This window comes from Aspergillus ibericus (genome assembly GCF_003184845.1).
Source record: "Aspergillus ibericus CBS 121593 unplaced genomic scaffold BO80scaffold_22, whole genome shotgun sequence".
Classification (NCBI taxonomy): Eukaryota; Fungi; Ascomycota; class Eurotiomycetes; order Eurotiales; family Aspergillaceae; genus Aspergillus; species Aspergillus ibericus.
In genome coordinates this window covers 295176-316017 of record NW_020292120.1, presented here as the reverse complement: position 1 = coordinate 316017, position 20842 = coordinate 295176, and the positions used below count along the sequence as shown (strand labels likewise).

Sequence of the window (20842 nt, the reverse complement as noted above, 5' to 3'; positions counted from 1 at the left end):
TCATATCTAGTTTGTACTATTGTAGAGACTAGATCGATGGAAACAGAAAGCGGCGCGATGACGAGGCGCTGCGGAGCGGGCGTGCGCTAAAGGAGCTGCCCGTGGCTGATTGGATTGACTGACTTGTCGCCAACTCCCGGACTCCGGCCCCATCATCAACAACCCCCTCAGTCCTTACAGCTGCTCGTTTCTCCGTTCGGTTCTTTTCGCTCCTTTAGTCGCCCGTTCGCTTTAGCCTATGCTTACATGTTGAATTGGCGGATGCCCCTTAGCTGGCATTGCAGCATGTGTCTGGCGTTGACGCTCAGGAGCTAATGGAATGTCCGCCACTACCACCACCACCCCCGGCCAAATGCCCTCCTCCAATGGAGCGGCCAATCTCGACCCTTTGGACGCAGGTGAGGCCGCCATTGACGACTCCGTCTCGCCGCGGAACTTGCTAACGGACCCAAATCTACAGCGGACTATGATCCAATCGACCACCTGAACGCAATCTTCTCTCACCCCTCCACGCTGTCGTCCGTGTCCCAAGTGTCCCAGACCCTCTGCGAATATGAAGACGAGCTCGACGACGATATCGGCGCACTGGTGGAGGATCAGGTCACGTCCAATGCGGAGAGCGTCGAGCGCATCCAGGCCGCCAAGGCAGACTTGACGGAGCTGTTCAGGAAGATCGACGATGTGCGCGACCGCGCGTCCAGGACGGAGCTAGCCATTACGGAGATGACGGCGGACATCAAGCAGCTGGACAATGCGAAAAAGAATCTCACCCTATCCATGACGGTGCTAAAGAGACTGCAGATGCTCACCACAGCCTACGACCAACTCCGTTCCCTTGGTCGCACGCGGCAGTACCGGGATTGTGCTCAGCTGCTGCAGGCGGTGATTCAGCTGATGGCGCATTTCAAGTCGTACCGCTCAATTGATCAGATTGCTCTGCTTAGTAGGAATGTTGCGGACATACAACGGGAGCTTCTGGAGCAGGTCTGCGAGGACTTCGAGCTGGCATTCGCCAAGGGGGAAGTGGGTCAAAAGAGGCCGGTGCTTTCGGAGGGCTGCTTGGTTATGGATGCACTGGGTGACCACGCAAAATCTAGGCTGGTGACCTGGTATTGCAACTTCCAGCTGCGCGAATATCGTCAGGTGTTCAGGAACAACGAAGAGGCCGGGTCGTTAGACAACATATCGCGGCGGTATGCATGGTTCCGGCGCATCTTGAAGATCTACGACGAGGAGTACGGACCCATCTTTCCTGCATCTTGGAAGGTCTGCGAGATCCTGGCCAACGTCTTCTGCGAGGGCACACGAGAGGACTTCAAGGGGATTCTCTCCCGATCCGTGCGCAATGGGCAGACGATCGATGTCAATCTGCTACTGTCGTGTCTGCAGGAAACGCTGGACTTTGAACACTCCCTTGAGCGGCGCTTCGTCAGCCCATCCCGCCCTTCGACGGATACGTTTGCCTCGAGTGAGGCGCCTGTCTTCGGTCAGGCCATCTCCGAGGCGTTCGAGCCCTATCTGAGCGTGTGGGTTGAAGCCCAGGACAAGCAGCTGGCTGCGCTTATACCCAAGTATCGGCAACAACCTGCAAAGCCACCGGACGAAGAGTTTGACTCGCATATTGTCATATCCTCCTCCACAGACCTTTTCACGTTTTACCGGCATTCGCTGCAGCAATGCGCGAAGCTATCTACGGGTGGGAGTCTTGCCGACCTGGCCAAGGTGTTCGCCAAGTACCTCGATCAGTACACCCAGGTTCTACTCTACTATATCAGCGAGAGACCGACCGGGCACACTCCATCAAAGGTCCCCGATATTGAGGACCTGATCTTGGTTCTCAACACCGCGGACTACTGCTACACGACCTGCAACCAGTTGGAGGAGAAGATCAAGGGCAGGCTCGATAAGAATCTAAAACATACAGTGGACCTACAGAGTCAAGCCGACTCGTTTATGGGCATTGCATCTGCGGCTGTGCGAGGGCTTGTGCGTAAGGTTGAGATTGAGTTGGAGCCCTGCTGGCGGGAAATGCGCAACACGCCCTGGAACCGGCTGGAGAGCGTCAGCGACCAGAGCTCCTACGTCGGCGAGCTCATGTCCAAGACGCAGACGAAATGCTCGGAACTTCTGCAGCTGCTGCATAAGCAACAATACGCCCGAGCGTTTGCAGACCATGTCGTAGAGCTGATCTCGAACGTATTCATCACCAACATCTTCCAGTGCAAACCAGTCTCGGAGACCGGCGCAGAGCAGGTAGGTCTTTCCCAGTCACCCGTACAAGCGCACCAGTATTGACGGGTGATATTAGATGCTTCTAGACGCCTACACCCTCAAGACCGGTCTCTCATCGCTCCTCCCCAGCCCCGCGCCAGCGGGTTTTGTAAAGCGCGTCAACGCCAGCTTTGCGAAGATCGAAGCTCTCCTCAAGACCCTCCAGGTTCAGCCATCTCCCCCCGAAGCCCTCGTCCAGGCCTACTTGGTCCACATTGCGGACCAAAACAATACGAACTTCCGCAAGATTCTTGACATGAAGGGAATCCGCAGTCGACAGGAGCAGAACCACCTTTTAGAACTGTTCCAAATCCACCGTGCATCCGACCGCTACGCAGCAAACCTCCAACAGAGCAACCCCATCCTAGCAGCCTTGCAGACCACCACCACCCCGTCCTCCAGCACAGTCTCCCAGGGCCTGGGTCTCGGCACCCTGGGCACATCAGCCGCCGCATCCATCGGCGCCTCCACCACCCGCTTCGACCCTACCATGCTCGGGTCCGCCATCATCTCTGCCGCCAAGGACGGCGTTGATCGCTTCGGAACGCCGATGAGCTCCTCCAACACGACGAGTCTCAGTCCCGCCGGAGGCGGCATCTCCGGTGCCTTGACCAGCCCGTCCACCTCTGGACCTTTAGGACAGATGCAGCCACCAGGCGAAGGTATCTCCTCGGCCGGGAACCTGAACGAGAATCTCAAGAATCTTGGGAAATTCTTCCGTCGAGATCTAGGCGGGTTTGGGGGTCGGTTTGGACGGGGCGGTGATGATGGCAATTAATGTATATCTTCGAGCGAATAGCATATATTACTGTCTGTACGTGTAGGTCCTTGTTATAGATTCCTTGAAATGATGGTGAGGTGCACTTGCTCTAATTCATACACGTTGGTTAGATACCATGTCATCTAATCAACACCTGCCTCATGCAGGGCGCCTGCAATTGCTATTACCACTTATCATGTCCCACACATACCCAGATACTGTTCAATCTGTAAAGTAGGTGTGTAGGGGCTAGGTTCATTAATTCTTGGAAGGATACATATAAGTTACTGAAATCAACAACCCCCCCCCCCCCCCCAAAAAAAACATAGAAAAGTCTGTCTAAAAGTATCCAGTCGGGACACAGCAGTAACCCTCCTTCACCTCAAGACATACATCTTAAAAAAACCAGCAACATCCCTACAACATCCCACCCCGACCCTCTTCGAAACCCCAAGGAAGTTATTTCTAGATGAAACCTAGAACTATAGTAATGGCAACAACTACATCTCCCATCCCCCATCCCCCACAGGATGAATTCATCTCAGTCAGACGCGATACACACCGCTTCATTCTATCCCATCACGCAGATGGGTTCTCTCCCCTTCCTATCTGACCTATACCCTGTATAGGTATAGTACTTCCCACATCGATTACCTTCCTTCCTTCCTTCCTACCCACTCAGCCAAGCAATCAAGCAACAAACTCACTCACTCATCCCCCCCCCCCCCCCCTTCTCCTCCCTTTCTACCCTTCCTCAAACCCCAGCCCATCTACCCATTACACCCAGAAAAAATCCATAATCCGTCTTTGTGGTGTAGTTGGTTATCACGTGGGTCTCATATATAACAATATGACTAGGAAGGTCTTAACTTCCTGGATATCCCAAGGCCGGGAGTTCGAGCCTCCCCGAGGACAGATTTTTTGTTCCCCCTTCCTTCCTTTTTACACTTGTTGTGAGGTTTGATTTTTTGAAGGGGTGTAGGGGGCTGCTGGTGGTGGGGTGGAGTGGAGTGGACCGCGAGGATCTAGAGGATGGGTGGGTGGGGTTGCTACCCTGTATATCTTTTTGCTGGGAGGAATGTACGGCGTTGTGGTGTCTTGTGTGCTGGGTAGGGATTACGTATTTGATTGTTTTGTTTAGTTGGAGTTTCGAGTGGTGTGGGGTGGTTGCTTGTATTTTATAGAGGGCTGAGGGCTGGGTCGTAGAATGGCCAATGTCGAGCACCATTCAAACAGCTATGGCTATTAAGCGGATGGCAGATTACCAGCAACAAAGTAAGCAAATACCCAACCGTGTAGTCTATAAGCTATAAACGCTCAACCTTGTCCCACCAGAGTCATCCCAACTATGGAATATGGAAACGACTCGTATCACATCTCTCATCCACTCATCATGCCCCGTTCCCAATGACAGAAAAAAGACAACATTAACGCATGGGAATCAAGCCCCGTCATGGAAATGCATCCAACGAAAAGAAATCTCCATTTCATCTCCCGAATCTTAGTGCAAACGCCATCGCAGAAATCAATCATCGCGAACTAAACAGAACCGAGCAGTACCGGGGCCGAAACCCCTCACATGGTATCATAAGCGAATTTCATCAAGCCCCAGCACACCTTCCCCTATCACCCCGCTTACTGCGATGCGCACTGCACACGCTCAGCGCCAGGAGGAACATCCTCATCATCCTCGTCCATCGAGCCGGCGGCGCCGTGTGCGCGTGCCTGAGAGTACTCGCTGGAGTCAACATCCTCGAGCTCAAAGTCCTCGACCATGGCGTCCTGCGGGGCCTGGGACTGCTCCGCGCGAGCAGGAAGAACCTGTTCGAGCAGCTCAAGGTTCTTCAGCTGGTCCTTCTCGGGGAACTTGACGTCGAACTGGATGTAGAGGTTTCCGAAGTCGTGGTGGCGGTAGGAGGGCATACCCTGGCCCTTGATAACCTTGATAGCGCCTGTAAAATGATGTTAGGTTCATGAAATCTATATCGTCGCAGAAATGCACATACCAGGAGTGATGACCTCGCCAGGGGCGATGTTGACGGTCAACCACCGGTCATCCAGGTGCTCGATGTGGATGGCGCCACCGCCAAGAGCAGTGAGCAGGTCGATCTCGGCCTGGTAGAAGAGGTCGTCGTCCTTGCGCTGGAAGCGGGCGTGGGGCTTCTGCTCGATCTCGAAAACGACATCACCGGGCAGAACACCGGGCATTTGGTCACCCTCACCACGGAATTCGATCTTGTGGCCGTTCTTGACACCACGGTCGACGTGAACGTGGAGAACCTTGCGCTCCACAACGGTCTTCTTGCCGTTACACTTCTTGCAACGATCCTTCTCGCGGACAATCTCGCCCTCACCATTGCAGTCGGGGCAAACGGTCTGGAAGCGCTGAATCATGGGACCCATCTGGCGCATCATGGTCTTCATACCGGAACCATTGCAGCCGGTACACGACTTGACAGCACCCTCCTTGCCACCGCGACCATCACAACCCGAGCAGATAACCGACTTCTGGAGAGCCAGCTTCGAGACCTTACCGCGGTAGATATCCTCCAAGTTGACCTTGTGCACGTGGTGAATGGTGCGGGCCTTCTTGGGGCCCTGCTCGCGCATACCACCGCCGAACATGCCACCAAAACCGCCGCCGCCGCCGAAGAACTGGGCGAAGAGGTCCTCTGCGCCCATGCCACCGCCGGCACCACCATGCTCAAGACCTTCCTCACCGAGCTGGTCGTAGAGGCCACGCTTCTGGGGGTCGGAGAGCGTCTCATAAGCGTGAGACAGTTCCTTGAACTTCTCAGCGGCCTCCGGGTTGTTCGTGTTCTTGTCTGAATGGCGGAGAAAATAAACCGTTAGCGAAAGACCGATCGACAGCTGGCGGAAAAGCGCCGCTCTGGTGGTCCGGTTGACACTTACCAGGGTGGTACTTCAGAGCACCCTTCTTGTATGCGGTTTTCAGTTGGGCCTCAGTGGCCGTCGGGGCAACCTGATAGCCTCACCGTTAGTTCCATGTGGGTTGGCCCCAGTCAGACGTTGAAAATCTAGAACATACCCCAAGGATGTCGTAGAACTTGGTTTCCTTGACCATTGTGATGTGTGTCTAAAATAGAAAGGAAGGGGAAAAAGGAAGTGTGTGCGAGAAGAGTCGAGGGCGGATATAGAAGAAACAAGAACTTTTCAGAGGAACGAAGCAGAAAATCGATCCGTGCGAACCTTACACCGGGGTATGGAACACAAGCGACAAAAAATAAGAGATGAGACCGGAGAGGGTAGAGGACTCTTGGGGAAGAGGGGGGAGTCTCAAAGCCGCGAGCGGGACAGGTAGATGGGATGAGGAGGGAGGAAGAAGGAAGTTGGAGATAATCAGAACCAGGAGAACCGAGAAGAGAGAGCGGCGACAAGGCGACAAGGCGACAAGGCGGCGGCGGCCGAGACAACGAAGACTCGACGTAATCTGATTACCAGGACCAGGCACCAATTGACGGTCGTTTGGCCGCACGAGCGTTGGGGTCGGACGCCAAGCGTTTCAAGATCCCGTAATTAATACCGGAGGTATGATGGGGCGAAACTCCGGGAAGTATAGTCCAGAGTCACTGCGCTTCAAGCTGGTTGCAACACAACAAGATCAAGGGGGGAAGAGAAGTTAAAAGTCAGATCTTTAAAGGGACTGAGAATGCCGCGCTTTTGAACAAATGAAGGCGCCCGCATCAACAGGCTGCCAGGCTGAATGGTGTTGTTTCTCTTTGCTTCGACCATCCGTCACCCGCAACATTCAGGGCCCGAGCGCGGCTTCGGTTGCTTCGATGCAATTCTGCGCGCTTCCACCAACTTCGCAGCCTTTCCACCGCTGACAATCGAGCCGTAATTACAGGGTTTGTGACCGCGGAGAGGTCATCCTCGGGCTGGCCTGGTTGGTTTTGCGACCCAAAGGCTTTACCGGCTGTATTGCTGGGGAAGTTCCATCAACTTCTACCCTCCAATACAACGGTGCGTGAATCAGGGAGGCATCTACAACTCAGGGCTTAAATAGATCTCGTGGTCCAATCATACGGGGCACTTTCCTCAAGTCTCGGAAAGCCATCTACATCTTACGGCGTCAAACACCCCCAATACAACCGGTAACCTCCAGGAAGAACCTGCAGGAATAAACTTTGATGTAACCTCCCGGATCTGCCTTGGGTCCGGGATCAGATTCTTCCCTCGCCCAGTGGCACAGGCCTTTGCCTCAGGCACCCCGGACAGTGGCGGGCGGTGGCTGATCCGGCCTTATCGATAAGCAGCGATTAGCCCCATGCGGAAGGAGGGGGAAAAGCCTGTCGGATCCCCACCTGGAGTTCCTTTCGCCGCCATCGCCAATTGCCGACTGGCCTCGGTCACCTGGACCCCGGCGGGAGGTTGTCTGGGATGCGATGCGGATAAAGAGAACTAGGAGGACAATCCCGGTGGCTCTTGTAACGACCATGGCTCTTGGCCATCGCCATGCGATAAGAGTCGATAGGGCAATGGTCCCGCCGCGTTTATCAGCCATTGTTGCAGACTATGGGGGTGCTGATATCATGACTTTTCTGCTGTCTCCGACGGTGACTATCAATTGCATTGGGTCGTGATGTCGCGAGTTGACCTTTGTGGACTATAGACAAGCCCCGTATATAATACCATCACCTCTTTGTCTAGATCTACAGGTCTGAACACTGTTAGGGAGCTTGCGCTTATGCATGTCGATCCCCAAAGCAAGAGTACTTGCATGGCACAACCCAAGAGACTATCGCGTGCACGTACAATCCTCGTAGAATAACAGATAAGTATGTAATAATACCCCGAGATCGCAGCTATCTATGTACTATCTACTCCGTATCTATATCGGCTCTTCATTATCGTGAAGCTCCGCAGACCCAGCCGGATGCGGGTCAGTCCAGTCGTCTCGGCAGTTGACCACAGAGTTTGCTCCCCAGCTCTTCCCCAGTCTGCTTGCTACCCTGTGCCCGTCTTTCATCCCCTTTGTTTACTGTTACCCGAAACCCGCTACGCCGCATAACCACCACACTCAACATGGAGACCGATCCCGGATTCATCGCCGCTGTCGAGGAAGCCAAGCTGGGTGCTGCCGAGGGTGGAGTGCCCATTGGAGCTGCTTTGGTCTCCAAGGACGGCAAGATCCTGGGCCGCGGTCACAATATGCGTGTCCAGAAGGGCAGCGCGGTCTTGCATGTTCGTTGACCCCTCTCTAGATCCGCTTTATACTAGACACGGGTATTGGGTTCTGACACCTTCCTACTGTCATAGGCCGAGATGTCCGCGCTCGAGAACTCCGGTCGTCTGCCCGCCTCCGCTTACGAAGGTGCCACCATGTACACCACCCTCTCGCCTTGCGACATGTGCACTGGTGCCTGTATACTCTACAAGGTGAAGCGCGTGGTGGTCGGCGAGAACAAGAGCTTCATGGGCGGGGAGGAGTATCTCAAGAGCCGCGGCAAGGAAGTCGTGGTCTTGGATAATGAGGAGTGCAAGCAGCTGATGGAGAAGTTTATGAAGGAACAGCCCGCGCTTTGGTATGACTCATTCATTCCGTTGGAGTTTGCATGGCATCGTAGTAAATATGTGTGCTTTTAACGTAACTCAAGCTGACCAGGATGTACCTGCAGGAACGAGGACATTGCCGAATAAATTTTGGCTACAAAGATCGGGCATACTGCCAGTCAGAGTGCCGACCTCCTATGAATATTCAGAAACCGCAAGCAATAACGGCCATGCTGAGCACCACTTTACACCGTCAGGCGGTGGATCTCCTCAAAGAAGAACTTGAGATCATCCGGGTTGACAAAAGGAGTCACACCTATTCGATATTAGCATTTTCTTGAACCATTCTCAGTCGCTGTCAAGACTTACCGTGGCCCAAGTTGGCGATCCAGCCCTGCTTGCCCTTCTCAAATCCGCGAACCATAGTCTCCACGGCCTCCGTAATAGCCTCCCGGCCTCCGTAGAGAACACCCGGGTCAGCATTGCCCTGGATCGTCACACGGCCGTTGGCAATCCGTCTCGCCTCAGCCGGGTCGTGCAGCCAGTCCAGACCAACAACATTGTAGCCGGACTCGCAGAGATCCTCAAGCCCGAACCATGCGCCCTTGGCGAAGACCGTCATGGGGACAGGCTCCAAGCCCATCTCCTTCAGCTTCTTCGGCAGATTGGCCGAGATGTGTCGCAGGTACGGAAGCGAGAACGACTTGAAGGCAGCCGGAGACAGCTCACCCGCCCACGAATCGAAGACCTGCACCAGCTGCGCACCCGCCGCCACCTGAAGAGCCAGATACTCCACACATATCTCGGCAATCTTCTGCAGCAAAGCCTGGGTCTCCTTGGGGTATTTGTAGATCCACTTCTTCGACTGAACGAACAGCTTCGTGCCGCCGCCCTCAACCATGTAGCACAGCAGAGTCCACGGGGCACCGCAGAAGCCGATCAACGGCACACGGCCCTTCAGCTTGTGACGAGTGAGGGTAATAGCCTTGTAGACATAGTCAAGCTCCGACTTGACATCCACCTGCTTCTGCATCACCTTCTCGTATTGTCCGTCGTCCGGCGACTGCAGCGGTTCCGGGAAATGGGGGCCTTTTTTGTCGACCATCTCGACCTGCATTCCCATAGCCTGGGGAATGACAAGGATATCAGAGAAGATGATGGCGGCGTCGATGAGTCCGGAATACCGGTCAATGGGCTGGAGGGTCAAGGTCGAGGCGACTTCGGGGTCACGGCAGCATTCGAAAAAGTCGCGGCCGGCTTTGGCTTCATGGTACTCGGGGAGATAACGACCAGCTGTAGATAGAAAGAAATAAGTCAGTGAACAGAAGCTTTTCTTCGAGGGGGGGATGTTTGGCAGGGGAGAATGAGACGCGGTTCGCTGAAGGTGAAGCATACCCTGGCGCATGACCCATATCGGAGGGCGCTGAACTTTTTCGCCTGCAATGATATCAGTCTTGTCTACTGGTGCATCATCATTGAGATCCTAAATTACCGCGGGCGGCCCTCAGCAAGAGGTCGTTCTTCAATGGCTCAAATTGGTGCTGCATTCTGACGTGGGATGTGGGAGGGATGGAGGGGACCTTGCGGAGGGGTCATGACATGCAAGTCCTGCCGCTCGCTGCCTCGGGCTACCTCGGACTCCAAACCGACCACTCGGTGGCCAAAGCAAGCCTTAGATAGATCGTTCACAGGTAGGTTACATCTAGGACCGTCTTGGTAAATCACAGATTTACATCGCAAAAGCTGAATTAACAAACGAGGTCGGTTGAATTGAGTTTCAGTTGAGAAGATATACTATATATATAGTAATGTAATCCTCCTTCCACGGTGTGATGATAACAGTCACATTCAGACATACTACGCTCTTCGCAACACTACACTCAGACTCCCAGGACCGGGGTCGTTGGGAAATGAACCGGCGCATGGATATCAAACCCGGACTACAGTAGATCTGTGAACCTGAGACAATTGTTAGCTATGAGATCGCCAAAGAATTGAGTGTCAAATAGCAAGAAAGTCAAGACGGTGTCAGCAAAAAATTAGAGTGTTTGTTGTTGCTGTTTTTAATCTTCAAAGCCAGTGGCTACGAGTTAAAAATTGTATCATCATTTCACCGTGAGAATTGATGTGGGTGTAGTGCAAGTGCACAGGCAAAAAAAAAAAAAAAAAAAAAAAATCAAAGCTCACCTTTTCAGTTCATCAGATCATGGAACGTGGCTACGTCCATATCTAGATGAAAAGCGATCATTGTTTCATGACCATGACAATCATTTTCATTTACCAAATCGTCAAGACCGGCAAGAAAAGTATCTAATACATGGCAGTCATATCTCGTGCAACATTGACACAAGATGCTTAGTCGAAGAGACCGAAGCCCATGTCGTCGTCGGACTCCTCCTCCTCCTCCTTGGCCTCCTCAGCGGCGGGAGCACCACCGGCAGCAGGGGCAGCGGCGGCGGCGGCAGGAGCGGCGGAAGCGTAAGCGTCAGGGTTGGCGATACGGTCCTTGAGCTCCTCAATCTCGGGCCAGCTGTACTCAGTCTCAATAGCAACGGCAAGAACCTTCTTGTAGCTGTTGATGAGGGAGTGAATAACAGAGGGAAGGGTGGGGTAGCCGACGGCCAGGGAGATGGTGGTGATGGTGTTGATGGCGGAGGTGAAAGCCTTCAGGAGCTGAGACTCCTCGATGTCGAGGACATCGGCGCCGAAGCACTGACCCTGGTCGTAGACCTGGGTGATGCTCATACCGTAGGTGAAGGGAGAGATGTTGAGCATGTTCAACAGGGTGGCCTCAGAGGGACCGACCTTGGATCCAGCCTCAACGAGCTTGAGGTCGGTGGTAATTTCAATGGTACCACGAGCAATCTTGGTGGGGACACCGAGAGCCTGGAAGAAAGAGGTCTTACCGGGTTCCATACCGGTGTTACCAGCGGGAACCCAGACATCGCCAGGGGCGATGGCACCGGCACGAGCGGGAGCAGCGACACGGTTGGCAAGGATCTTCTCCTTGGCGGCCTTGAGGTCACCGTTGGTGAAGATGAAACCAACGTTACCTAAACCAGCACGTTAGCCAATTGATTCATCTGCGTCTTCTCAGGTTATCATCTCACGTACCCTTCACGAAGGGGAGCAGACGCTCGTACTCCGGGTTGTCGGTAACGAAGCCCTTGATGGCACGGCGAACCTGGAAAACTCATCAGCACACAATTCCAGAAATTCTGAAACTGAAGGATCATACCATGGTGTTCTTGCCCATCAGGACAACACCCTCGCCACGGAGACTCAGACGAATCTCGTGCATCTGCTGAGAGCTGACATTGTCGACACCGACAATGAAGACAGTCTTGTACTCATCGAGAAGGCTCTTGAGCTTATCGAAGTAAGCGGCCTTGGTAGCGGACTTGCCCCCCATGTCTCCTTATTTCACTGAAGATAGGATGTTTAAGGGCAAGGGAAAGTTTCGAGTTCGTGGATGTCCGAATTAAATCGTGACGTTGAAGTTCGAAAAGTCCGAAGCTCGGTTCGGTTTTGGGAAATTCTTAGTTGTGGCCTCGCTTGTTGACGGTCACGTGGTATCTCCGCTGCCTAGTCCTAGGCAGGCAGGCGGTCGGGCGCGCGGTGATGCGGCCATCAATGCGGCGGGACATCGACTTTTTACGGCGATTTACTGCGACGGCGGAGAAGAGACCTTGCTTTCTCTTCTGATCCCCTCCGAAGTACCCCGCTTGGCAACCCTTCAAGATGGCTGCGAACTTTCAACATCCCTTCCAATGCTTCCGATTCGTGCCGAGGCCTAATACAAACCTCCTTATCGGGTCGGCTGGCTCCAAGCTCTACTCCTACTCCGCCGAGACTGGCGAGCGGCTTGCGGTTTGGCCACAGGAAGTAGCCTCAACCAATGCCAATGCGGTTGACGCAGATTCTGGTTCCGAGCAAGGACCCCCGGGAAAGAAGAGAAAGGTTTCTGCATCTGAAACCCAGACAAACGAGAAACCTGCTTGGTCAAACATCCCCATCCTGACCACGACCACGAATGGGGAGTACATAGTTGCGCTCACCGCCGAAGACAAGTGTGTCCGTGTCTTCCAGCTCCAGGAAGATGGCTCATTTACTCAATTGAGCGAGAGGTGAGTGAATGCCACACGGTCTCTTCTGGCGACAAGCCCCAGTAACTCATTCCTTCGATAGAGCCATGCCCAAGCGCCCATCCGCCATTACCCTAACTAGCGACGACACCACCATTCTATGCGGTGACAAGTTCGGAGACGTCTACTCGCTGCCGCTGATTCCCAGCGATAAGCTCCCTGTTATCACGAAAGCTTTGAGAAGCGCAACACTCAGCCACCCGGCCGCAACCAATCTGACCGTGCACACCAAGGGCAACCGACGGGCTTTGGAGCAGCAATTGCGTCTTGCCAGCCAAGGCAAAAAGGACGAGAAGGCCCCGGGCCCAGCTTTCGAACACACAATCTTGCTTGGCCATGTATCGTTGCTCACGGATATGGCCTATGTGTCGCTTCCGGTGGATGCCAACAAGAAGCGCAGCTACATCCTGACCGCCGACCGAGACGAACATATCCGCGTCTCCCGTGGTCCTCCCCACGCGCACGTCATCGAGAATTACTGCCTGGGTCACACTGCATTCATCAGCCAGCTCTGCGTGCCTCACTGGGCGCCCGAGTATCTTGTCTCCGGCGGAGGTGACAACTATCTGCTTGTCTGGAAATGGGCGGAAGGCCGTATCCTCCAGAAGGTTTCTTTGGTCGATGAATCATCACAGGCCACAGAAGTTGCTGTTCATGGCATCTGGGCTACCTCACTTGGGGACCTGCGGGTCATCCTTGTCGCGCTTCACGGGTGAGCTTAATCCCTCATATTTATCAGTGTTCGTCATGTTTGCAATATATTAACCATCCCAGATCCTCACGCCTCCAATGCTTTACGCTGGAAGCAGACGGCACCCTGAAAGCACAGAGCCCCATCCAACTCTCCGGCAACGCCCTCGCCCTTACACCCATTGAGAAAGACAACACCATCCTTGTCTCCGTCGACACTATCCGCCAGCCAGACACCACCCAAGAATGGAGAGCCAGCGCCTCCTCCCCATCCACCCTCATCGAGGCATTCCACATCAAATCAACCACCGATACCCTGGAATGGGAACCTGCCACGGCGTCCGTGACCAAGAAGATCAACTCTACCGGCACCGACGAAGTCCCCGCAACCACCGAAGAGAAGCAACGGAAGGAACTTAATGACTCCCTGTACAACCTGGGACATCTTCGAAAGAGGAAGGGTGAGGACGAGTAAAAAGAAAAGTTTGGTCTTTTGCAATAGATAATTTCCCATTGGAAGGAATGTATATATCAACGAGTTACTCAATGACCTTTTCTAGCGCCTATACATAGTGGCAGCCCACTTGCATTCGTTCTTTTTTCTTCTTTTTCATTCAATCACGTATACTGTATGAGCTACAAGCCATACATAGTAATAAGGACGATATAGCCTCACAAAGTCCAACCCACAAAACGTGCAAATAGGAAAAGTGCCTGGGTAGCTGCTTATCCAAACCATGACCTGTAAAGAGTTCACGATCCGTCCACACCTCCATCTCGGCATTATAGAACTCCATAGCTGCTTATTCAAGTCAAAATATTCTATGTACGACTTTCCGACTTCGACGGGGATATTTCACTTCTATGTTCATATAACTCCCGCTCGCCGATTGAATTATGCGGAGAGCGTAAGTTACAATGTAGAAAGAGTGTGCTGGGAGGATGCGAGAGATCCGTGAGAAGATATTTCAAACAGGACTGCCTCGTGCGGGAATTGTTTGAGTTGCGCGTGCTGATAGGTTGTGATACATGCACTATGTGGCATTGAGAGCTGTACATTCTATTATATTAAGTGTTGTCAACGAGCGATTATCGGGGAAAAGATTAAAACGCTAGCTGGTATGTCTTAGTGGTGTAATGCTGGGGAACATAGTGACTGATGCTGTTTAGATGGCTTCAATAGCTGGATGCATTTCATTGGATGCCTAATGCTTGTCATGTGCGCTGTGCAAGCTGGTCGATGCTTGAAAATGAACCACTTGCAGGCTACGTGCACCTCGTGATCATCTCGCAGTGAGGGGTTAGAGTTCCACGAACAAGTCTGGTTAATAAGATGAGATGAGATGTAAAGAAAGAACTGACAAGATGTCAACAGCTTGCAATATGTCGTGCGGCGGACGGTCAAGCACGTCAAGTTATCAAACCAAGGTAGCAGATTTGAAGGGAAGGACAATAGGTCAAGTCAAAATTGACAGCCATCACGTAAAGTTCAGGAGACTTTGGGAAGGAATGAATCAAGGTTTGCAGATCGTTGTTGATGAGTTTGGGTCTGCGCCAGAGCCATGTGCTTCGCTTGGTCTCCTAGAACCGCTGACATGAGGCGACTTAATCATCTGGTGCGTTTTATGCACTTCTTTGCTGGATAGAGGAGGCTCTAGTGGTATATTGTGTATTCCCTGTCAGCAGACTCGAGTCCTATTGATCGAATGGGCAGCCAGCATGTCGGGGTATGTTAGCGGTCTTGGTAGGTATTGGCTTTGCGGGATCTGTCTAATCTGTACCAACTCCGATAGGTCGGCAGAGAAACGAATGGACGGGATACGAGGGTGGACATGCGATCGGTTGGTTCAGCGTTCGATCGGTTGGTTGTTCACAAAGGTGGTGCAGAGGCTGCAGGTGCAGGGGTCGGCAGCTCGAGGACGAAAGAGCTTAGAGAAGGAAAAGTGTAACCCCGCGAGATGGAGGCAATCAGGCAATGAAGGTTGCGGAAGAGGATCCCGCTGTTAGTCAGAGGAACGGATCACTTCTGAGAGATTAATCTACTAGAGGGGCCTCTTCCTCGTTCTGGACACAATCCGGAGACATGCGGTTCACCGAGTCGTTCGACAATTGAGCAAGCATCAAACCACATAGAATCCATCTCCCAATGGCATTCGCAATTCTAGCGATAAGATCGATGGCGCAATTCTGGGGAACGGCCCTAGTGCGTAGCTGCTTCTTAGGTACATATGCGCGCCCTAAGCAAGAGGCCGGCAATCCTTTGGACTCTTGATGAGACTCTTGGCCATTATGACCCGTCCGATTGGTCGGCCAGCAGCGCCTCCGAGGAGACATCCTGGTCGCATCCTAGCATGATCCAAGGTATAGATTGATGCAGCGAACAGAAGTCGGCAAGGTCGAACCGGCGTATGAGTGGTGTTGCATATGGCATACGGCTTGAAGCCACTGCCAACGGAACCTGTTACACAGCGAAGACCGTGCATTCTCTCCATTTGGTGCTGTGAGCCGTGCTAGACCGTAGCATTGTAGATCGGTACGTGGTCGGAAGAGATTTCGTAACGGCTCGCTATCAGATGGAAGAAAGTTCGAGCCATCCGTCCATGGCGCCAAGCCGCTTCGGCAGAAGTCTCCTGGAAAACACTGGAGCGTACGGAGTACTCCGTAGAGGATCATCTTCATCTTGTTGCATCCACAGTTACAGAGTAAGTGGTGGTACGTAGCCAAAACCGTACTGTCCCCTCAGCACCACCACCGCCGCCGCCGATGTTGTTGCACTGCATATGTACGGTGTAAGTTTGTTGGATAGTGAACCTGGATTCCTTCCTTTCTACCCAGATCTACTCTGTCGCTATCCAGGGAACCAATTCTGGCAGTCCAGGCCGATACGAGAGATACCGTCATCCATGCGTCGGAGATAAAAATCTGGCGGGCATCTCAGGAGGCAAAACGGGGACGGCGTAAGCAAGGGGAGAACCAGACGACCTGCGCTGCTCGAAACCGCGCCGCCCACACGTGGATCGGTCAGCTTTCACCATCAGCCGGCGCGATGGCGTGTTCTCGCGCCGTTCCCATTGGCCGCCGCCTGCCCGCCGCGGATGCTGCGCTCCAAGGGCCAGGGCCCCCGTTGATTGGTTGCATCTCGGCCCGTGGCCCGATTCCGGTGGGCGGTGTGACTTGGCAATATAGCGGATGGAGTCCGCACCCTTTCCCTCCCTTGGGCTGCTCCATCCGCGACGTCGGGGAAACCTCCTCTGGGTCCATCCCCCAGGACATCCCTTCGCCATCGTCATGGTGGGTTAAGTTCCCCCCGAGATAGGACTCCATCCGCTCGGCTCTTCTGAGGAGCGGATCGTCCATCATCATCGTGATGAATCATGAATTCCAGGGAGAACTGGAGACGACTAGGCCTTCCCTGATACTAGTACTATCTGGATCGATAGACTTCCTCCCTTCCATGGCAAAGCGCAAACCATGGGCCAGCCGCTGGGCGGGCACCGGCTCCACGGTCCATCGTCATCTTCGCTTCCAGACCCCCCGGCCAAACCCACCCAAACGGCCGCTCTTACGCCAGCTCTTCTTGACAAGCCTGGCCTCCCTGCAGGCTAGGGAATTTTGGCTGCATGTTGAGGACTGGCCTGTGAATATTCCAGACGGCGTGCTCTTGCCCTTGACGATCCCTGGTGGATCAGCTGCCCCATCACTGCGCGTTATTCCCGGTTAATAATAGTGTTGTATCATGGTCGTCGTTGTCAATGCCCGTTCGGCGCAAAATATCACTGATCGGCTTGCATCAAGTCCCGTTACGACGTCCGCCTTCCCCCACGGAGACTCGTGTCACCATACTCTTTCTGACAAGACTAATCACATAAAACTCCTGGATTGATTCCCCTCGAACTCTTCTCCTTTCTCACCCATCCCTCCCATCTTTGCTTTCCGTGTGGCCTGTTTGTGTTGAAACGCCTGCGCGGGTCGGATCTGCTGGTCTCATATTCCGCTGACCACACTTTCCCCGTGCGCCACATTGACATTATTTCCTGGCGGAACTCAAGGCCGCGTGTGCTCTTGGACCTCTTATTCTCTTCTTTGCAATTTATTCTCCAGCCGTTTTAACTTTGGCTCTTATTCCTCGTATAGCCCGATTCCTGACGTTGAAAGCGCTGGGTGGGAATTTTGATATTTCGCGTTCAGAGCTCCCGATCACGACATCGGCTCTTGGCTCCGGATATCCATTTTAAAACCACACTACTGCCGCCTCCACTTATATATCGTTTGCCATCAATTTCGAAATGGGGCTTGCCTAGATACGCCCCTAAAAGATATATTATCAGTTGATCTCGACAGATTTTCCCATCAGCACTTGGACATCCTTCCCCAGCTGCTCCGGTCGTCCAACGGCAACTTTCCCACTGTCCTAGTGGTTCCGGGCACCGTCTTGCCCTACGCCAATTCCCTTTTCCTTTCAAGGCACACTCACAGACAAGCATGCCTCAAGAGTTCACTACCAAGGTCGGCCACGGCTTGGCCAAAGCCTTGGGGATCAAGCTACCCTATCGGGATCCTCTTGGAGCCCATGCAGACCCCGTGACACGAGGCGAATCGACCTTCTCATACGGCACCATTGACACTTACTCTTACCTCGAGCCGGAACCCACCTCTGCTGAATGGCTCAAAGAGATTTGTCCTTCCTGGCGCGATGTTGGCGAGTACTTCTACCGACTCTTCCCCTTCCTCTCGTGGATCACAAGGTATAACCTGCAATGGTTCGTTGGTGACCTTGTCGCTGGTAAGTTGCCACTGTCGGGCTCGATGTGGGAAAGGGTCTAACTAGGATCTACAGGTGTAACTGTTGGTGCTGTTGTCATTCCTCAAGGAATGGCATATGCCAAACTGGCGGAGCTACCCGTGCAGTACGGTCTCTATTCGTCGTTTATGGGTGTGTTGCTGTATTGGTTTTTCGCCACCTCCAAGGATATCACCATCGGTGTAAGTTTCCCTCTTATGTTTCACAGCTTTCGGACCGCGTTGCTTACAGTATACCCTCTAGCCGGTTGCTGTTATGTCCACACTGGTCGGAACGATCGTCCTCCAGGCCGAGAAGGAGCTTCCTGATGTCCCCGGGCATGTGGTTGCGTCTTGCCTCGCTATCATCTGCGGTGCCATCGTCTGTGTTCTCGGCCTCCTTCGACTTGGTTTCGTCGTCGACTTTATCCCCCTTCCCGCCATTTCGGCATTCATGACGGGCTCGGCCCTCAACATTGCTGCTGGTCAGGTCAAAAATCTGCTTGGAGAATCGGCCGACTTTTCCACCAGAGGCTCCACGTACATGATCATCATCAACTCACTAAAGTACTTGCCTACTGCCGATATCAATGCTGCTCTTGGTATCACAGCCTTGGCCATGCTGTATATCATCCGTTCGATTTGCAATTATGGTGCCCGGAAATACCCTCGTCAAGCCAAAGTTTGGTTCTTCGCGTCGACGCTCCGAACCGTCTTTGTCATCCTTTTTTACACCATGATCAGTGCTGCTGTTAACTTGCACCGCCGGGATAACCCAATGTTCAACCTTCTGGGCAGTGTTCCTCGAGGTTTCAGAGATGCAGGAGTTCCAGTTGTCAATGCCAGGGTCATCAAAGTTTTTGCCGATCAGCTACCTGCTTGCGTCATTGTCCTCCTCATTGAACATATTGCCATCTCGAAGTCGTTCGGCCGAGTCAACAACTACACCATTGATCCGTCTCAGGAGCTGGTCGCTATCGGCGTGACCAACCTCCTCGGACCCTTCCTGGGTGCATACCCTGCCACTGGATCCTTTTCCCGGACGGCCATCAAGTCCAAGGCGGGTGTACGGACCCCCTTGGCTGGCTGCATTACCGCGATTGTGGTATTACTCGCTATTTACGCCTTGACTGCCGTTTTCTACTACATCCCCCAAGCCGCCCTTTCCGGTGTCATCATTCATGCCGTTGGAGATTTGATCACACCTCCTAACACCGTGTACCAGTTCTGGCGCGTCTCACCCCTCGATGCCATCATCTTCTTCATCGGCGTCATCGTGACTGTTTTCACCTCGATCGAGGATGGCATCTACTGTACCATTTGTGTCTCCGTGGCCGTGCTGCTATTCCGCGTCGCCAAGGCCCGCGGTCATTTCCTTGGCCGGGTCACTATTCACTCCGTCGTCGGCGATCATTTGGTGCAGGGAGATGGCAAGTACGGATCGGGCAATTCCCCGAATTCGCCCAACGATGACGAGACCGATTCACGCCGTTCCATCTTCCTTCCTCTCAACCACACCGATGGCTCGAACCCCGAGGTTGAGGTGGAACAGCCACACCCTGGTATCTTTATTTACCGGTTCTCCGAGGGCTTCAACTACCCCAATGCCAACCACTACACAGACTACCTGGTTCAAGCGATCTTCCGTCAGACGCGCCGCACGAATCCATTTTCTTACGCTCGCCCGGGTGATCGCCCATGGAATGACCCTGGCCCTCGGAAGTCCAAGGTTGAGGAAACTCGCTCGCAACGACCTATTCTCCGGGCTATCATCCTCGACTTTTCGTCGGTCAACAATGTGGATGTGACGTCCATCCAAAACCTGATCGACGTTCGCAACCAGCTTGATCTCTACGCCTCTCCTCGCACTGTGCAGTGGCACTTTGCTCATATCAACAACCGCTGGTCGAAACGGGCGCTGGCAGCCGCAGGTTTCGGCTACCCGACCCCCACCTCCGACGACGGGTTCCACCGGTGGAAGCCAATCTTCAGCGTGGCTGAGATCGAGGGCAGAGCGTCTGCTGCGGCCCATGCAGAGATGGTCAACAACGAGCAGGCCCATCAACACGCCGTGAAGCGTGACCTGGAGGAGGGTCTCAAGCATGACACTCACATGACGGAGCGCGAGGCTTCGGGGATCGACATTGAAGCGTCGTCCGATAATAGCAGCAACCCGGATGACAAGTTACAGCGCGATCTCAAGGATAGCAAGGCCTATCGCAATCGGCGCAAGGTTGCGGTGGTGCAGGGCATCAACCGGCCTTTCTTCCACATTGACCTCACGAGTGCGCTCGAGAGTGCCTTGGCCAATTCTCCTCCGGAGGAGCCGATCGAGGCGCCGAGCGATGAGGCGAGCGTTTGAGCCAAGTATGGTTTGCCAAAAGTAACGAGTCTCCCTGGTTGGAGCTTTGAGATGATTATATTCCATGATTTCATAGGAGTTTGCCTGGAAGCGAGTCGGATTTCGATTTTTTCAGTGGATTGAAGCTATACCCCCGATGTGTCGCTGCCTGTATATAGATAGACTCTGCAGAGTGTACATATATAATTAATGCGTTGATGCTATTGAATCACATATCCAGGAAGCTAGTTCTAGATCGTGCTTTGCTGCTGAGGCTGTGCTGCCGTTGGTGCCTGGGGCGCCCTCGCAGTGATTACCGCATTTGGTAGGGGTTGCGTCTGG

General features: G+C 53.5%; 7 protein-coding genes and 1 non-coding gene across 8 annotated transcripts; 5 read left to right on the top strand and 3 right to left on the bottom strand.

The window, feature by feature from the left end:
• Positions 1-150: 150 nt before the first annotated feature.
• Positions 151-3121, top strand: BO80DRAFT_383207 (putative GARP complex subunit Vps53). Its single transcript, XM_025716916.1, has 3 exons — positions 151-398; positions 461-2253; positions 2309-3121. The coding sequence occupies exons 1-3, from the start codon at positions 320-322 to the stop codon at positions 3047-3049; spliced, it is 2613 nt and encodes an 870-aa protein (XP_025574823.1). The 5' UTR covers positions 151-319; the 3' UTR covers positions 3050-3121.
• Positions 3122-3834: 713 nt separating this feature from the next.
• BO80DRAFT_t177 lies at positions 3835-3946 on the top strand. Its single transcript has one exon. It is a non-coding gene; the product is annotated as a tRNA-Met (tRNA).
• Positions 3947-4362: 416 nt separating this feature from the next.
• BO80DRAFT_100330 (type I HSP40 co-chaperone YDJ1) lies at positions 4363-6382 on the bottom strand. Its single transcript, XM_025713322.1, has 4 exons — positions 6081-6382; positions 5945-6014; positions 5038-5856; positions 4363-4983 (listed from the first exon to the last, which is right to left on the bottom strand). The coding sequence occupies exons 1-4, from the start codon at positions 6114-6116 to the stop codon at positions 4667-4669; spliced, it is 1242 nt and encodes a 413-aa protein (XP_025574822.1). The 5' UTR covers positions 6117-6382; the 3' UTR covers positions 4363-4666.
• A 1612-nt stretch (positions 6383-7994) lies between these two features.
• On the top strand, positions 7995-8862 carry BO80DRAFT_425654 (cytosine deaminase). The gene is made up of 3 exons (XM_025719570.1): positions 7995-8236; positions 8312-8577; positions 8671-8862. The coding sequence occupies exons 1-3, from the start codon at positions 8078-8080 to the stop codon at positions 8690-8692; spliced, it is 447 nt and encodes a 148-aa protein (XP_025574821.1). The 5' UTR covers positions 7995-8077; the 3' UTR covers positions 8693-8862.
• Positions 8571-10123, bottom strand: BO80DRAFT_383198 (uroporphyrinogen decarboxylase HEM12). Its single transcript, XM_025716915.1, has 4 exons — positions 10038-10123; positions 9941-9982; positions 8915-9838; positions 8571-8861 (listed from the first exon to the last, which is right to left on the bottom strand). Exons 1-4 carry the CDS (start codon positions 10090-10092, stop codon positions 8791-8793), a joined length of 1092 nt encoding a protein of 363 aa, XP_025574820.1. The 5' UTR covers positions 10093-10123; the 3' UTR covers positions 8571-8790.
• Positions 10124-10900: 777 nt separating this feature from the next.
• BO80DRAFT_445553 (60S ribosomal protein uL10) lies at positions 10901-11957 on the bottom strand (the record flags this gene model as incomplete). The annotated part of the gene is made up of 3 exons (XM_025721494.1): positions 10901-11598; positions 11660-11729; positions 11784-11957. 3 exons carry the CDS (start codon positions 11955-11957, stop codon positions 10901-10903), a joined length of 942 nt encoding a protein of 313 aa, XP_025574819.1.
• Positions 11958-12280: 323 nt separating this feature from the next.
• Positions 12281-13964, top strand: trm82 (putative tRNA methyltransferase). The gene is made up of 3 exons (XM_025719569.1): positions 12281-12672; positions 12734-13402; positions 13465-13964. The coding sequence occupies exons 1-3, from the start codon at positions 12287-12289 to the stop codon at positions 13853-13855; spliced, it is 1446 nt and encodes a 481-aa protein (XP_025574818.1). The 5' UTR covers positions 12281-12286; the 3' UTR covers positions 13856-13964.
• A 3671-nt stretch (positions 13965-17635) lies between these two features.
• On the top strand, positions 17636-20556 carry BO80DRAFT_100258 (SLC26/SulP family anion transporter). Its single transcript, XM_025713321.1, has 3 exons — positions 17636-18163; positions 18218-18363; positions 18425-20556. Exons 1-3 carry the CDS (start codon positions 17863-17865, stop codon positions 20519-20521), a joined length of 2544 nt encoding a protein of 847 aa, XP_025574817.1. The 5' UTR covers positions 17636-17862; the 3' UTR covers positions 20522-20556.
• The last annotated feature ends 286 nt before the right edge of the window (positions 20557-20842 follow it).

Coding starts and splice junctions, on each gene's coding strand:
- BO80DRAFT_383207 (XM_025716916.1), top strand. CDS start 320: ATGTCCGCCACTACCACCACCACCCCCGGCCAAATGCCCTCCTCCAAT. Junction 399..460: donor TCTCGACCCTTTGGACGCAG/GTGAGGCCGCCA, acceptor CCAAATCTACAG/CGGACTATGATCCAATCGAC. Junction 2,254..2,308: donor CGGAGACCGGCGCAGAGCAG/GTAGGTCTTTCC, acceptor GGGTGATATTAG/ATGCTTCTAGACGCCTACAC.
- BO80DRAFT_100330 (XM_025713322.1), bottom strand. CDS start 6,116: ATGGTCAAGGAAACCAAGTTCTACGACATCCTTGGG. Junction 6,015..6,080: donor AGTTCTACGACATCCTTGGG/GTATGTTCTAGA, acceptor TGAGGCTATCAG/GTTGCCCCGACGGCCACTGA. Junction 5,857..5,944: donor TGCTCTGAAGTACCACCCTG/GTAAGTGTCAAC, acceptor TCCGCCATTCAG/ACAAGAACACGAACAACCCG.
- BO80DRAFT_425654 (XM_025719570.1), top strand. CDS start 8,078: ATGGAGACCGATCCCGGATTCATCGCCGCTGTCGAGGAAGCCAAGCTG. Junction 8,237..8,311: donor AGGGCAGCGCGGTCTTGCAT/GTTCGTTGACCC, acceptor CTACTGTCATAG/GCCGAGATGTCCGCGCTCGA. Junction 8,578..8,670: donor AAGGAACAGCCCGCGCTTTG/GTATGACTCATT, acceptor ATGTACCTGCAG/GAACGAGGACATTGCCGAAT.
- BO80DRAFT_383198 (XM_025716915.1), bottom strand. CDS start 10,092: ATGCAGCACCAATTTGAGCCATTGAAGAACGACCTCTTGCTGAGGGCC. Junction 9,839..9,940: donor GATATGGGTCATGCGCCAGG/GTATGCTTCACC, acceptor TTCTATCTACAG/CTGGTCGTTATCTCCCCGAG. Junction 8,862..8,914: donor GATCGCCAACTTGGGCCACG/GTAAGTCTTGAC, acceptor AATATCGAATAG/GTGTGACTCCTTTTGTCAAC.
- trm82 (XM_025719569.1), top strand. CDS start 12,287: ATGGCTGCGAACTTTCAACATCCCTTCCAATGCTTCCGATTCGTGCCG. Junction 12,673..12,733: donor TTTACTCAATTGAGCGAGAG/GTGAGTGAATGC, acceptor TTCCTTCGATAG/AGCCATGCCCAAGCGCCCAT. Junction 13,403..13,464: donor ATCCTTGTCGCGCTTCACGG/GTGAGCTTAATC, acceptor TAACCATCCCAG/ATCCTCACGCCTCCAATGCT.
- BO80DRAFT_100258 (XM_025713321.1), top strand. CDS start 17,863: ATGCCTCAAGAGTTCACTACCAAGGTCGGCCACGGCTTGGCCAAAGCC. Junction 18,164..18,217: donor CGTTGGTGACCTTGTCGCTG/GTAAGTTGCCAC, acceptor TAGGATCTACAG/GTGTAACTGTTGGTGCTGTT. Junction 18,364..18,424: donor CCAAGGATATCACCATCGGT/GTAAGTTTCCCT, acceptor TATACCCTCTAG/CCGGTTGCTGTTATGTCCAC.